The sequence below is a fragment of the Ostreococcus tauri genome (genome assembly GCF_000214015.3).
Source record: "Ostreococcus tauri WGS project CAID00000000 data, contig chromosome 20, whole genome shotgun sequence".
Taxonomy (NCBI): Eukaryota; Viridiplantae; Chlorophyta; class Mamiellophyceae; order Mamiellales; family Bathycoccaceae; genus Ostreococcus; species Ostreococcus tauri.
In genome coordinates this window covers 25,295-38,526 of record NC_014445.2, presented here as the reverse complement: position 1 = coordinate 38,526, position 13,232 = coordinate 25,295, and the positions used below count along the sequence as shown (strand labels likewise).

General features: G+C 62.5%; 7 protein-coding genes across 7 annotated transcripts; 4 read left to right on the top strand and 3 right to left on the bottom strand.

The window, feature by feature from the left end:
* Positions 1-199: 199 nt before the first annotated feature.
* Positions 200-670, top strand: OT_ostta20g00220 (unnamed product; the record flags this gene model as incomplete). The annotated part of the gene is made up of 1 exon (XM_003084355.2): positions 200-670. The coding sequence occupies one exon, from the start codon at positions 200-202 to the stop codon at positions 668-670; it is 471 nt and encodes a 156-aa protein (XP_003084403.2).
* Positions 671-1,140: 470 nt separating this feature from the next.
* Positions 1,141-2,133, top strand: OT_ostta20g00210 (HAD-superfamily hydrolase, subfamily IIA; the record flags this gene model as incomplete). Its single annotated transcript, XM_003084354.1, has 1 exon — positions 1,141-2,133. The coding sequence occupies one exon, from the start codon at positions 1,141-1,143 to the stop codon at positions 2,131-2,133; it is 993 nt and encodes a 330-aa protein (XP_003084402.1).
* A 174-nt stretch (positions 2,134-2,307) lies between these two features.
* On the bottom strand, positions 2,308-4,141 carry OT_ostta20g00200 (Ammonium transporter, conserved site; the record flags this gene model as incomplete). The annotated part of the gene is made up of 2 exons (XM_022982826.1): positions 2,308-3,677; positions 4,123-4,141. The coding sequence occupies 2 exons, from the start codon at positions 4,139-4,141 to the stop codon at positions 2,308-2,310; spliced, it is 1,389 nt and encodes a 462-aa protein (XP_022840606.1).
* A 672-nt stretch (positions 4,142-4,813) lies between these two features.
* On the bottom strand, positions 4,814-8,086 carry OT_ostta20g00190 (unnamed product; the record flags this gene model as incomplete). The annotated part of the gene is made up of 1 exon (XM_022982771.1): positions 4,814-8,086. The coding sequence occupies one exon, from the start codon at positions 8,084-8,086 to the stop codon at positions 4,814-4,816; it is 3,273 nt and encodes a 1,090-aa protein (XP_022840605.1).
* A 645-nt stretch (positions 8,087-8,731) lies between these two features.
* OT_ostta20g00180 (Serine/threonine-protein kinase, active site) lies at positions 8,732-10,852 on the top strand (the record flags this gene model as incomplete). The annotated part of the gene is made up of 1 exon (XM_003084352.2): positions 8,732-10,852. One exon carries the CDS (start codon positions 8,732-8,734, stop codon positions 10,850-10,852), a length of 2,121 nt encoding a protein of 706 aa, XP_003084400.2.
* A 49-nt stretch (positions 10,853-10,901) lies between these two features.
* OT_ostta20g00170 (Phytanoyl-CoA dioxygenase) lies at positions 10,902-12,127 on the bottom strand (the record flags this gene model as incomplete). The annotated part of the gene is made up of 2 exons (XM_022982681.1): positions 10,902-11,741; positions 11,903-12,127. The coding sequence occupies 2 exons, from the start codon at positions 12,125-12,127 to the stop codon at positions 10,902-10,904; spliced, it is 1,065 nt and encodes a 354-aa protein (XP_022840604.1).
* A 476-nt stretch (positions 12,128-12,603) lies between these two features.
* OT_ostta20g00160 (Peroxisomal biogenesis factor 11) lies at positions 12,604-13,232 on the top strand (the record flags this gene model as incomplete). The annotated part of the gene is made up of 1 exon (XM_003084350.2): positions 12,604-13,232. A coding segment is annotated over one exon (629 nt), but the record flags the coding sequence as incomplete, so codon positions are not given.

Sequence of the window (13,232 nt, the reverse complement as noted above, 5' to 3'; positions counted from 1 at the left end):
AGTCAGCACCTGACATGGAAAGATTCGCTGTGGATCCAACCGATGTACTTGACAGACCTGAAATATACGTAAATACGATATTCGATTGTCCGATCGTTTTTTATATAGGTCGTTGCGCGATCGATAATCGTTTTCCACGACATCGCCTCGCACGCGTCGTCGCGCGCGATCTCACGCGCACGCGTCGACGCGGCGTACCATGTCGACGATGCGTACGTCGTGTTCGACGCTTTCGGGCGTTAAATCGATCGCGCGCGTCAAAAACGCGACGGTTTCGCGATTCGATCGAAATCTTGCGCGAACACCCTTCGCGACGTCACGAGCGCGCATCGTCGTGAGCGCGAGCCGAGACGCCGCGGAACAATCCGAAGACGTCTTACGCTCGTGTCTCGACGCCGTCGCGAGCGGTGACGCGGAGGAGCTCGAGCGGTGCTTGCTCGAGTGCGACGAAGCGCTGGAGGCGACGGGTAAAGGCGTGAGTTCGACCGAGGTCGTGAGCGAACTCAGGAAGCGCCCGGAGGTGAACACCGATGAATTCTGGCGGGAAAAGTTGAAAGAGCTGAGCGCGGAGCGGGTTTTCGAGGATTGCATGACTGCGGTGATGCGCGGCGACGTGGATGAGGTCGAGGCGTGCATCTTCGACGCCGAGAACGACGAGTTGTTGAAGTGAGCGCTTGAGAGGTCGAGGTCGACGATACGACGCGAATTCAAGACGACGACGGAGGGTCGTCGACGCGCGACGACGACGAGGAGACGTCGTGGCGATTAAAAATCCATGTTTTACAATATTCACAATACGCCGCGGAGCGTCGCGCCACTGTCGAGCGCGCTGAAATGCGAGCGAGCGTAACGCGCTCGATCGATTTGATGGCATCGTCGTCGACACGATCGCACGCCGATGCGCGCTCGCGCGCGCGCGTCATCGTCGCGCGCGCGTCGGACGCCGCGCGCGCGCACGCTTCAGCGACGATCAACATATCCCGTCTCCGCGACGTCGCCGATCGATACGACGTCTTTTTGCTCGATCAGTTCGGTGCGTACGAACGATGCCTCGCGAACGCGCGCGTTCGATCGCGATGAGGACGCGCGCAGAGCGCGCGCGCGTCTAAAAGAGCCTCTTCGACCACTGGAACGGTTTTAATGAGTCATGACTCGTGTTGTAGAGGGACTGACGATTGCAACGCGTCCGCAGGCGTCTTACATGACGGCGTCGAGCCGTTCGAGCGCGCGATCGAGTGCGTGCGAGAGCTCAAGCGAAGGAAAAAATCCATATACGTCCTCTCGAATTCGTCTCGCGGGCGAGATGGGACGATACGAAAGTTGGCGGCGATGGGATACGACGCGGAGGCGTTCGCCGGCGCGATGACTTCGGGACACGTCGCCGAGGCTTTCTTGACGTCGACGCTCGAGACAGTGCCGGAAAAGGCATGTTTCTTGAAGTTGCGTGAAATTTTAGATGCGATTGCGGGCGAGGGACGACGCGCGCGCGTCGCGCATGCGACGTGGTCGATGCGAGGGAACGTGCAGCTCGGCGAGGCGTTCGGGGAGGCGTATCAAGTCGTCTCGATCGAGCGGCCCGAGGACGTGGATGCGTGCGACTTCGTCCTCGCACACGGCGTCGAGGCTTTTGGTAGAGGCGATGGCGAGAAAGAGCTATCCGTGAGCGATGAAACGATGCGATTGATGATCGAACGCGCGGCGGAGAAGAAGAAACCGCTTGTCGTGGCAAATCCGGATGTTGTCACCGTCTCGGGCGACGAGTTGATGATGATGCCCGGAACGTTGGCTACGTATTACCGAGATTCATTTAAATACGCGCATCACGGTGAGAGTGGGGACGAATACGTGTGTCTCATGGGTAAACCCGACGGGATCGTCTACAATGCGTTGCTTGGAGAGATTGGACGAACGACAGCGGTGGACTCGCGAAGAGTGCTCGCCGTGGGGGACTCGCTCGCGCACGATATAGCGGGCGCGAACGATGCCGATATCGACGCGTTATTCGTGTGCGACACGGGAATTCACGCCCAAGAAATGCGACACGCGAGAGCGAGGTCCGACGACGCCGTGGACGCGCTGTTTGACGCGCATGGCGCGCATCCGGCACTTGTCATCAGTCGTCTCGAGTGGTGAGTGACGTCGCGGTTGAGGTAGAGTAGAATTCATAATATATATATATCATCTGATGTAACATCAACAGCGCAGTGGGTGGCGTGAATGTTCCTTCCCAATGCGCGGTCCTTTTGTATTGTCGGACAAAAAATTCTTCATTTTGTAAGCGCCAACTCAGCATGAGATTACTCGAGTTTACGCCGGTTCCGGGGCGACGAGTTCCATCGCGTACGCGCTGCCGCCGTGCTTGGATTCGTCCAGGCCCATGGTTTCCTCTTCGACGCTGGTGCGGAGCAAGTTGAGCTTCTTCATAAGCAAGAAGAAGGCACCGAGCGTGGCGCCGACCCAGGCTGTGATGACGCAGATGCCGGCGATTTGCGCGCCGAGGAGCTTACCGTTGCCGCCGTAGAAGACGCCAGCCGGCATGTAGCCATTACGGGCGGTGCCGAAGACTTCGGCGACGTAGGATTGCTTGGCCATGAAGCCGACCCAGAGGACGCCGAAGGCGCCGCAGAAGCCGTGCATCGGAGCCGCTTCGAGCGGGTCATCGATCTTGAGCTTGAGCAAGAGCTTGCTCGAAGCGTGGATGACGAGAGCGGAAAGGGCGCCGCAGATCGGGGCGGCCCACGGTTCGGTCGTGGAGCAACCGGCGGTGATACCGACGAGACCGGCGAGGATACCGTTGCACACGGCAATCAAATCCCAGACATGGTAGAGAACGTAGTTCAAGACCATCGCCATGATGCCACCGCCGGCGGCGGAGAGCGTGGTGGTGACGGCGGTGCGCGCGATCACGCGAGAGTTGTCCGCGGCGGCACCACCGAACGCAACAATCGCGAGCTGCGAGCCCGGGTTGAAGCCGTACCAGCCGAGCCAGAGGATGAAGGTGCCGAGAACAACGAGCGGCGCGGAGTGACCCGGCATTGGGTTGACGCGACCGTCCGGAGCGAAGCGGCCCGTGCGCGGCCCGACGATGATGGCGCCGACCAAGCCAGCAACACCACCAGTCATGTGGACGATACCAGAGCCAGCGAAGTCGAGCATGCCGCTACCGGCGAGGAGCGGGCCGCAGCCGTTGGAGGAGCCTTCGCATCGCCACGGGCCGAGCCAGCCTTGCCCAGACCAGCCCCAGTGCACGACGACCGGGTAGACGAATGCGCAGAGGAAGAAGGAGTAGCCGAGGTAAGCCTCGAACTTGGTGCGCTCGGCGACGGAGCCGGACACGATGGTCGTTGCCGCCGCGGAGAAGGACCACTGGAACAAGTACATGGCAATACCCGTGTTGCCGCTCACGCCCTTCATCGCGAAGTTGCCGCTACCGATGAATGAGTTCAATTTACCATTCGACGCCTCACCGAGCGCGAAACCGTAACCGAAGTAAAACCAAGCGAGCGCACCGACGCACGCGTCGAGAACGTTCTTGATCAAAATGTTCTTCGTGTTCTTGCTTCGCACCGAGCCGGCGCACAGCATCGCGAAACCCGCTTGCATGAAGAACACCAGGTAGGCGCTCGAGAGCAAAAAGTTCGCATCGAGGTTGTTGTAAAGCGATTGGATCTCAGCGCCTGCGATGAGGGCGAAACGAATAGGTTTCAAAGCCGTCAGTCTCGGTATTCACTCGTCGAGAGGCGTCGCGGACGCCCCCATTGCATATTTAACACCCCCAGAGTCCATCGAGCGACACAAAGTGAAAATACGATGGACGCGCGGCGGGCGGCGGGCGTCGACGCCCTCGCGCCACCCCCCCCGCTCGCGCCCCCCGCCCGCGACGCCGCGACCGCGGCCCGCGACGCCGCGACGCGCGCGCGCGTTCGAGGATAAATCACGCAATGGTCCCACGTCCTCAGCACGCGCGACGCATCACCGCGTCGTCGTCGACGGGGGGATGTCACAAAATGTGTCGACCGTCCGTCGTTTGGACGCGACGACCGCGCCGCGTCGCCGCGACCGCGTCCGTGGCGCGTCCGCGCCGCGCGCGTCGCGCGAGGTCGAGGGAAATATCGCACGCACCAGATTCGGTGAGCGACATCGCGCGCGAGGTACGTCACCCGAGGGCGTCGAGGAGTGTCGATTCACGCGGACGCGTCGGTGTCGACGCGCGAGTCGATTCGACACTTTTTTACTCTTTGATCGATGTAATTATGTGATTATACGTACATGACATGCCAGCGCATCGTCGCTCGGCCAGCGCACACGGCACCGGTGACACGCGGGTGTGTTGTCGAGACTCTGCTTGACTCATGACTCGTCCGTGTTGGATGTGCGTGTCAACGACATATCGCTCTATGCGTCTGTATACAACGGCAGTACGTTCGTATTCGAAGATGTGTGTACGCTGTGTACAAACGGTGTCGACCGACCCCGACGCTTCGTCGGTCGACGAAACTTCGAACGCCGTCGACGACGCGTCGACCGACGATCGATCGACGCCGCGATCGACGCGCGCGATCGCCCGCGCGCGCGTCGGACGCGGAGAAAAGTGCTCGATGGTGTCGCGCCCGCGCGTCGATCGTTCGCGGGGGGGGGCGTCGGTGGCGCGGATGAATCTTGAGGTTTGGAACGCGGATCGTCGCGTTGGGTCATCGCGAGCGTTTCCCCGCGTGACGCGTTCGAGCCGTCGCGACGTCGAGCGCGTTCGATTGTTGTAATTTGAGTGCACTATATTCGAATCCTACGGCGCGCGCGACGCGCGCGTCGACGATCATACGACTGAGAAATCCTCCGCGGCGGCGCTTTTAAAGCCAATCTTCACCAAATTGGCACCCATGCGCCCGCTCTCCGTCGCCCACTTCAGAGCCTCTGTCGCCTTGCTCACCGCCTCGACGTTTTTGGCGTTCACGCACTTGATGCTCAATCGCACGCTTCCATCGTCGGCGGTTGACTTTTTCACATCCATCGTCTTCTCCGCGCACGCGCCGGGCGCTCGGGCCGCTAACAGGCTCAGAGTCGCTCCGCGGAAGAGCTTGACATCTTTTTTCGGGACGTCATAGGACGACACCGCGATCGTGGTCTCGAACGTGGGCGCACCGTCGATGAGTGAGTCCACGGAGTCGGAATCATCCGCTTCTTTCTTCGGCGAAACGCTCTTTGATTTCGTCGAAGGCGTCGGCGTTGAGCCGTCTCGATCGGAGCCGACACTCGCTGACGCACCCTTGGCCGCGGCCTCGGTCTTGATATCCTCGAGCGCGGAGTCCCACGTCGTTGGCTTCTCACCGGACGACGACGACGAGTTCGCACCCTTGTCCTTGAGCACCTGTTTTGCCGCTGCCTCCGCGGCTTCCGCCGCGGCGTTCAACACGTCGCGAACATCGGCGTCTTCCCCTATTTCAGCCTTCGCGTCGTCGTCGTACTCGCTCTCGCTCGATTGCTTTGAGTGCTCTTTCTCGGCGTCTCTATCTGCCATGAGCGTTTTCAGAGCCTTATCGGCGCTCACCTGAACCTTTGCCGCAGCTTTGGCGAGTTCGGATTTTTCCTTCAGCGCCTTCTCCGCCTCCGCCTCTGCTTTGATCCTCGCGAGCGAGGCGTCACGTGCCTCGGCTCTCGCCGCTAGGATTTGTAATTTAGCCTGTTCCACCACGCGCTTTTCGAGGTCCTCGCGCTCCTCGGCCGATCGTGTGGATTCCTCTTCGAGTAATTTCTCTGCCTTGGCTCTCGCCTTGGATTCCTTGACGAGCGCCTTTTTGAATTCGCTCACCAACCCTTTCAAGCGCTCGACGGCTTCGGCAGATTTCTTCATCTCGCCGTCGTTCTCCAAAGTACTCGCTGCTAAATCCTCGAGCTTTTGTTGCGCCTTCATAGCCTCCATGCGCCACGCCTCGGCGGATTTATGCTCGGCTTGGGCGAATTTCTCCACAGCGCGTTGCTTGCTCTTTTCGTCAAAATCCTCGTCGTCGGGTGTGGGCGTTCGATCGAGCTCGCTCTGGGCCAACTTAGACGTGGACGATCCACCGGGTGGAATCGTCCAGTCCAAACGTTTTGCTGCGTCGTCGACGTACACGCCGTCGTTTTCGCCGCGAATCGGATCCCACGTCGCGTCCGCGGCATCTGTGCCGACCCAGTCGTTTGAGCCCCAGGCGCTTCCGAGCGCGGCGAACGTTGAAGTCCGCGACGATTTTGGATTCGAATCCTCCCCGTCGGCGACCGAGCGAACGATTTGCGACAAGACGTCACCCAGCGTCGCCCCCGAGCCACGTTCGCTCGCGACGTCGTCGTACTCGGTGTCGTCACCCGCGGATCCCAAACTCGCTCGAGCTCCCCAGCGCGCGTGCACCCACGGAGCGTCCCCGCCCTCGGCTTGCTTGGCGAGTGATACCGCGGTATTTTTGTCATCCTTTTTGGAATCGACGATCGACGACGACGATGGCGACGCGCTCGCGCTGTCTTTAGAGGCAAACTTGGCCACGGATGTGTCCACGCCGCTCGGCTTGGACGCTCCGCCGACCCAGGTCTCTGCGACCTGATCCCAAGAATTCTTCCTATTCGAAGCACCCACATCCGCGGCGTCGGCTTCCTCTTCGCCATCGTCGTTTTCTTCGTCATCGAACGACTTGGACTTGGCGGCGCGCTTCGTCGATCCAGTCTCCGTTTTGTTGGTTGCAGAGGCGTCAGCCGCCGCGGATGTGAGCGCGTGGACGACGTCGCTCAACGCCGTCTTCAGCTTGTCCACGCGATCCATCGTCGTCGTCAGCGCGTCCAGTTCGTCCTCTATGTCTTCCGAAAGCGCGTGCACGCGTAACTCCTTATCTTCCGATTTGGCGTCGGCGATCTTCTCTAGCGCAACCTCCATAACGGCGAGTTTGTTCTTCAAATCACGCGAAATCGTCGCGTGCCACTGACGAACCGCTTCGACGCCGAGATTGATTTGCTTCGACGCGCGAGTCGCCTTGGAACCCTCTGCGTTTTTCACCAAATTCTCAATCTCGCGCAAACGCTCGACGTAAGAGTCGCAATCACGTCTGATTTTGCCGTGCCACTCGGGAGTGTTTTCAAATTGCTCAAAGCGCTCGCGCGCCTTGTTCACCGCGGCTTGCGGCTTCTTCGTCTCCGCGTACTCGCGCTCCTCCACGGCCAAAACGCCAAAGGTATGTCGCTTTCGCTCGCCTTCCTCCGAGGAGCGACCACTTTTGGACGTCCGCTCGCGACGCGACGACGAAGCTCTCATTCTCCATTTTCCCGCGCCGTCCGCGCCGTCCTCGGCGTCCAACTCATCGAACGGATCATCCTTGGACTTTTCCTTGGGATTAATATCACTCTCATCATCGTCGTCGTCCTCGGCGCTCGGTAAACGCTCGTGCGGTAAACGTCGCAGACGCTCCGCCGCGGCGTTGGCGTCTCTCTCCGCCTCTGTCATCGGCGCCGGCGGCAAATAACTCGGATCCTCCCCTCTGGTCTGCGTCGACGCCAGAGTCATCGACGTCGGATCCATCTTTGCCTGCGAACCCGCGTTTCCTTGCTCTCGAAGCTCCCGCATCATCGCCTGTAATCGCTCGCCGTATCGTCGATCGAGCTCCTCCACGAGGGAATCCTGGTTCACGCGATCGGGTTGGGCGAAATAATCAAACCGCTCGCGCGGACTCGACGCTCGCCCGCCCGTCGACAAACCACCGCTCGATTGTAACTCCCCGCCTCGATAACTCGACATCCCACTCCACGCATCGGGCGACCGCGAGATGTAATCCATCGCCGCCCGATCGCTCCGGCTCTCGCTCAACCCCACGAAAGCCAATCCCCCCGCGATCATCACGCTCACGATGCACACGCTCACCGCGCCCACGCACAACATCGCGCTCGTCAAAAACTCATCCCGCCCCCCCCCTTGTCGTCGACGCGGCGCGTCGTACCTCTCGACGTCGTCCGCGTCCTCGCGCGTCTCCCGCGCCCCGCGCCCGAGCGCCCGCGCCCCGTACGACGTCGACGTCTGTCCCTCCCGTCGCCCGCGCGCGGGCGCCCGCTCGACCTCGGGACCGTTTCCCATCGTTCGCGTGCGTCGCCGTCGCCGTCGTCGCTCGTCGCCGTCGCGCGACGCGCCCGATCCCGCTGCCAACACCAAACGCTTTTTTTAACACCCTTTCGCGCGATGGGCGCGAATGCCGCGCGCGGTCGACCGCGCGGATGATGCGCGCGCCGCGGACGCGCGCGGGCGTCGCGCGCGATGTCACCGACGCGCGCGCGGGCGGTGTCGAGCGCGAGGCGAGGCGACGATCGATGGCGCGGCGCGCGCGGCGTGGATGCGTCGACACGCCGGGTGTATTTTCTCGGACACGCGGGACGTATTATAGGTGTTGTAAAACCATCGACGCGTGCGTGGTCCACATCGCGCGCGACGCCCGCGTCGATGTCGATATATCGTGCATCCTTCGGACGTGTGACACGTAGTGTACGGCGGTACGCGGTATGTGGGGCATGCCGACGCGTGTACACGATCCACACGCGGGTGTTTCAGGACGTCCAGTCGTTACAGCTCGACGACGCCCACGCCGCGCCTCGACGCCGCGTCGACGTCGCGCGCGCGGGCCGGGGGCGTCGATTGATCTCACCCGCGCGGGCGTCGCGTCACCGAGCGCGGGCGTCGCGTCAGGGCGCTCGCATGGGTCATGGATTGCATTTAATTCGAATTCAAATGTCTCCACACGGCGCGCGCGGGCCGACGGTCGGTCGACCGCGCGCGTCGAGCGGTGCGCGGACGGCCGCGACGGACGCGCGCGCGCGCGGTCGGTGCGGGACGACGACGCGCGCGCGGGGGGGGCGGGCGGGAGATTTCGCGCCGGACGCGCGGACGACGCGGACGACGCGGACGACGACGCGGGACGAAACATCCACGGCGTCGAGGAAGGCGACGATCTCGCCGAGCGCGCTGTGTTTGGTCGTGTGCGGTATCCTTTCGTGCGGCGTCGGGGCGGCGCGCGCGCGACGGGCGCGACGATTGGCGGCGGCGCGCGAGGCGCGCGCGGTTCGCGCGCGGATCGAACGCGCGAGACGCGAGACGGAGAATCAAGCGCGCGAGCGCGCGCGCATCGCTCGAGAGGTTGAACGGGTCGAGCGCGCGCGTGAGATTGCGCGCGCGGACGCGCTCGAGCGACGAGCGAAGGAGACGGCGCGACGCGTCGCGGAACGAGACGAAGCCGAGCGAAGGCGCGTCGAGCGCGATCGAGAGATGCGAGAGCGAATCGTGGCGTCGGATCGGTGCGTGTACGTCGATACCTCGGATGATGACGATCGAGCCGTTCCCAAGCGCGGTTGGGGGTCGTATTACCCGAGAGATTACGACGAGCCGTATTGCGCGACGACGACGACGACTTCGGAGACGACGGAGGGAGCGACCGAGGCGCGAGACGTGGAGACGAGAAAAGTACAGAGGAAGGAACAGCGCGTTAAATATTTCGCTTTAGTATCGTCGCGGAATCACGGGACATCGGTGAGCGAGCGAAGAGAGATTGAGGAGGAGTTCGCGCGACGCGTTTCGTCGCTCGACGCGAAATCGAGAGTGTTCGAGACGGCGTCGCTCACCGGCGTCGACGCCAAGCTGTACACGCTTGCGGCTCGACATTTACGGCGTGAGCGGTACATGGACGCCATGGCGGGCGATGGCGCTTTTTCGGACGTCTTCATGACGCATCACGCGAGCGACGCCGAGACGGCGTTCTTCGGCGACGAGGACGCCGTGTTGAAGTGTTCCAATCCGTTCCCGGGCGTCGTCGGCGGCGGAAAAGTCGGCGATGGCTATCGAATCGGTGCCGTGGAGGCGATGACGTTGTCATCGATGCCGAAGCATCCGCACATCGTGAGAATCTTCGCCGGTCTACTCGAACGCGCTCGGAACGAGAGTTACCTCTTGCTCAGCGCCGCCGGGCGAAACGCGCACGACATGCGCGAACGCGGCGAGTTAACGCCTCGACAAAGCCGAGAGCTCGCTCGCGCACTGGTGCACGCGATGGCGCACTGTCACGCCAACGGCGTCGTCCATCGCGACATCAAGCCCGGGAACGTGTTACTGTCGCCGGGCGCGGGCGCTAACACGTTTCGGGCGACGCTCATCGATTTCGGCGTCGCGCGACAACCGATCATTCAGGATGCGTATCACGCATCGTTGTACGGCACGCCGGGATACCAATCCCCAGAACTGTTATTGAGTGACATGAACGGCGTCGACGACGAACAGTGGACCAAGGTGGACGTCTTCGCGTTCGGCGCGACGTGTTTCTTCCTGTGCGCCGGACGCGAGCTCTTTGGCTACGTGGACGACGAAACGGGTGAGATCGAACCCAAGCGCGAGAGCAAAACAAAGGTGAAACGCGTCGCGACGGCTCTTCTGCGGCAGGCGTCTCGATTGTTCCCCGATGGCGGCGAAGGCGCCGCTTCGGACGCCGTCATCGTGAATTCCATGTTGCGGTTCGCCGACATGAAACTGTCGCGTTCGCACGAGAAGCGTTACCGTGACGTCTTCGGCGTCGACCCGCCGAGCGCATCGTCGTCCAAGAATATGCTCGAGCGTTACGTCATCGACGTCGTCAGCGCGACGCAACCGCGCCCGTTCGCCGAGCTCGTCGCTAGGTGTTTGGCGTACGATCCGAGCGCGAGACCGAGCGCGAGGGAAATCTTGGCGCACGAAGAGGCGTGGCTCGGCGTTGAGGACGACGCGGACGTCCTGGGCTGGGACTACGCCAAAGATAGTCGTGCCGTCGAGATCAACGTCGATACCACCGATTCGCTCGCGAACGCATCGCCGGTGATGAATCGATAGTAAAATAAAGAATTTGTGTAAGAATACAAGCAGCTCGCGATCGCGTCGTCTAAAAGTACTTTGACTTGAACACCTTCTCGTCGAAGTTCACCTTGAACTCTTCCCGAGGAGCGGGTTTGATGACATTCACGCCGTCATCCGCGACGGCGTGGCGATCGAGTCGCGGGTGGTACGGCGGTTCGAGCACGGCGCGTTGAGCGTCGTTCGTCCCTTCGAGCCACTCGCTCGGCCAAGAATCCTTGTACCCCCGTCCGTACGCCGCCGTCGCGGGGGCGAAGCGGTAAATGAGCGTTCGTCTCTGTTTCGCTCCCTTCCAAGCCAACGTCCCGTGCGTGGTAGCCTCGGAGAACAACACGGCGTCGCCCGCGTTGAGCGCCGGCGCGTACCCGTGCTCGACGCCGTTCTCGTAACGCTTCACCGACGCCGGCGCGGCAAAGTTGCTCTTGTGCGAACCGCGCACGATGACGAACCCTCCCTCACCCTCTTTAACGTCCGTCAAGGGAACCGCGACGGCGAGCAAATTGTTCCGAATCTGCCCTTGCGCGTACTGATACGCCAGCGGCCAATTCCATCGTCCGTCGTCCAGCGTGCTCCCCCCGTGAAACTCGAACCCCTCCGCCCCCGGATCCTGCGCGATGCACAGAGGGTTATGATCGAGCCTATAGCCGATCCCGACGAACTCGTGCACGTACGGGATCAACTTTTCGTGCGCTAAAACCTTCCGAAACGGCTCGCGCTCGCCCTTCGGCCATCCCAGAAAGCCCGCGACGTCGCGTCGTCCCGTCGTCCCATCTCCGCTCAGCGGCCCCCCGGTCTTGGTGAGCCGTAAGTTTCCCTTTCGTTCCGTCGCCGGATCGCGCACGCGCGCGTCGATCGATCGATTCATCGCCTACGTCCTCATCCGCGCGTCGTCTCGCGTCAGTCCAATGTCACCACCCCACCGGTCATCGATTCATCGCTCGAGCCATGATGAAGATGCATCCAATCCACCGCGCGCGCGCACCGCCCCCCCCCGCGCGTCGCCCCACGGACGAACAAAAAATCACCCACCTCGATCTCCCGGTCGTCGAACACGTTTCGCAGTATCAAGAACCCGTTGGTGTCGAACCAAAATCGATCCTCATCGCGGACGACCCGTCGCGAGCTCTCGGGCGTTCGCAGGCTCGCGGTGTCGTGACACCACCGCGCGCGCGCGCGGGGATCGACGCGGAGATTTTTCGTCGTCTCCACGAGCGCGCGCGCGAGCGTTCGCGCCGCGCGCGCGCGCTGGGACATTCGAACGCGTCGCGACGTCCCGCGAGGGGGGTCGCGTCGTCGCGCGACGGTTGGTGACGTCGCGCGTCACCGTGTATCGCTCCATACACAGTACGTTCCTTTCGTTCTCTACGTACCGCGTGTCCGATTATGATATTTATGTCCCGGACACCGCGACGGTGCACGTCGCGCGCGCGCGCCGCGCACGCCGCGCGCGAGCGCTCGTTCGCGTCGATCGCGCGCGCGGTCGACGCCGTGCGTTTTCCGCGACCGCGCGCGTCGCCGTGACGCCGCGCCGAGGCGTCGCGCGGCGTCGCGGCGTCGGCGATGACGCGCGTGCGCCGCGCTTCCTTGTCTACATCACTACATGGATATAAAGTATCTACAGTATACACCGTGTGTCCGAGTGCGTCGAACAAAGAAAACGACCGTTCACGACATCCACCCGCGGCGCTCGCGCGACACCCCGACGCGCGCCCGCGTCCTCGCGCGCGCGCATGACGTACGCCGACGTCGCCGCGTCGACGCCGTCGAAAACCGCGCGCGCGCGCGGCTCTGGGCGGACGCGCGGGACGAATGTCAACGACGATGCGATCGACCGCGCGTTGGTCCTCGCCGCGCGAATTCGCACCTTTCTGACGACGTACGACGCCCGGGATAAGTGCGCGAGCATGGCGCAGTACTGCGCGTTGTTCGTCTCCAACGGTGAGGCGGGACGGGCGCTGAACGCGTCGAAATCGCTCGCGATGGCGCGAAAGCCATTCAGAGCGCTCAAGGAGCTCGACGCGCTCGCGCCGGCGGTGGAACGGAAGTTTGGATCGAAGACGCGCGCGCGGGCGCGGATGAGCGCGATTGAGGAGGGGGCGTTTTATGGCAAAGCGTTGGGGATGTTTGCGTACTTTGCGTTCGATCACGTGGTGTGGGCGACGAGCGCGGGGATCGTGGGGTCGACGCGCGACGCGGCGCTGCAAGAAAAGGCGCAGCGGGCGTCGTACTGGGGATGGTTCTTGGGAAGCGCGTGTGGGTTGTTCCTGGATACGAATTCATTGAACGCGCTGTTGGATGAGATGAAGGCGAGTGGATTCGGTGAGCGAGGGGAGGAGGAGGAGGAGGAGGAGGAGGAGGA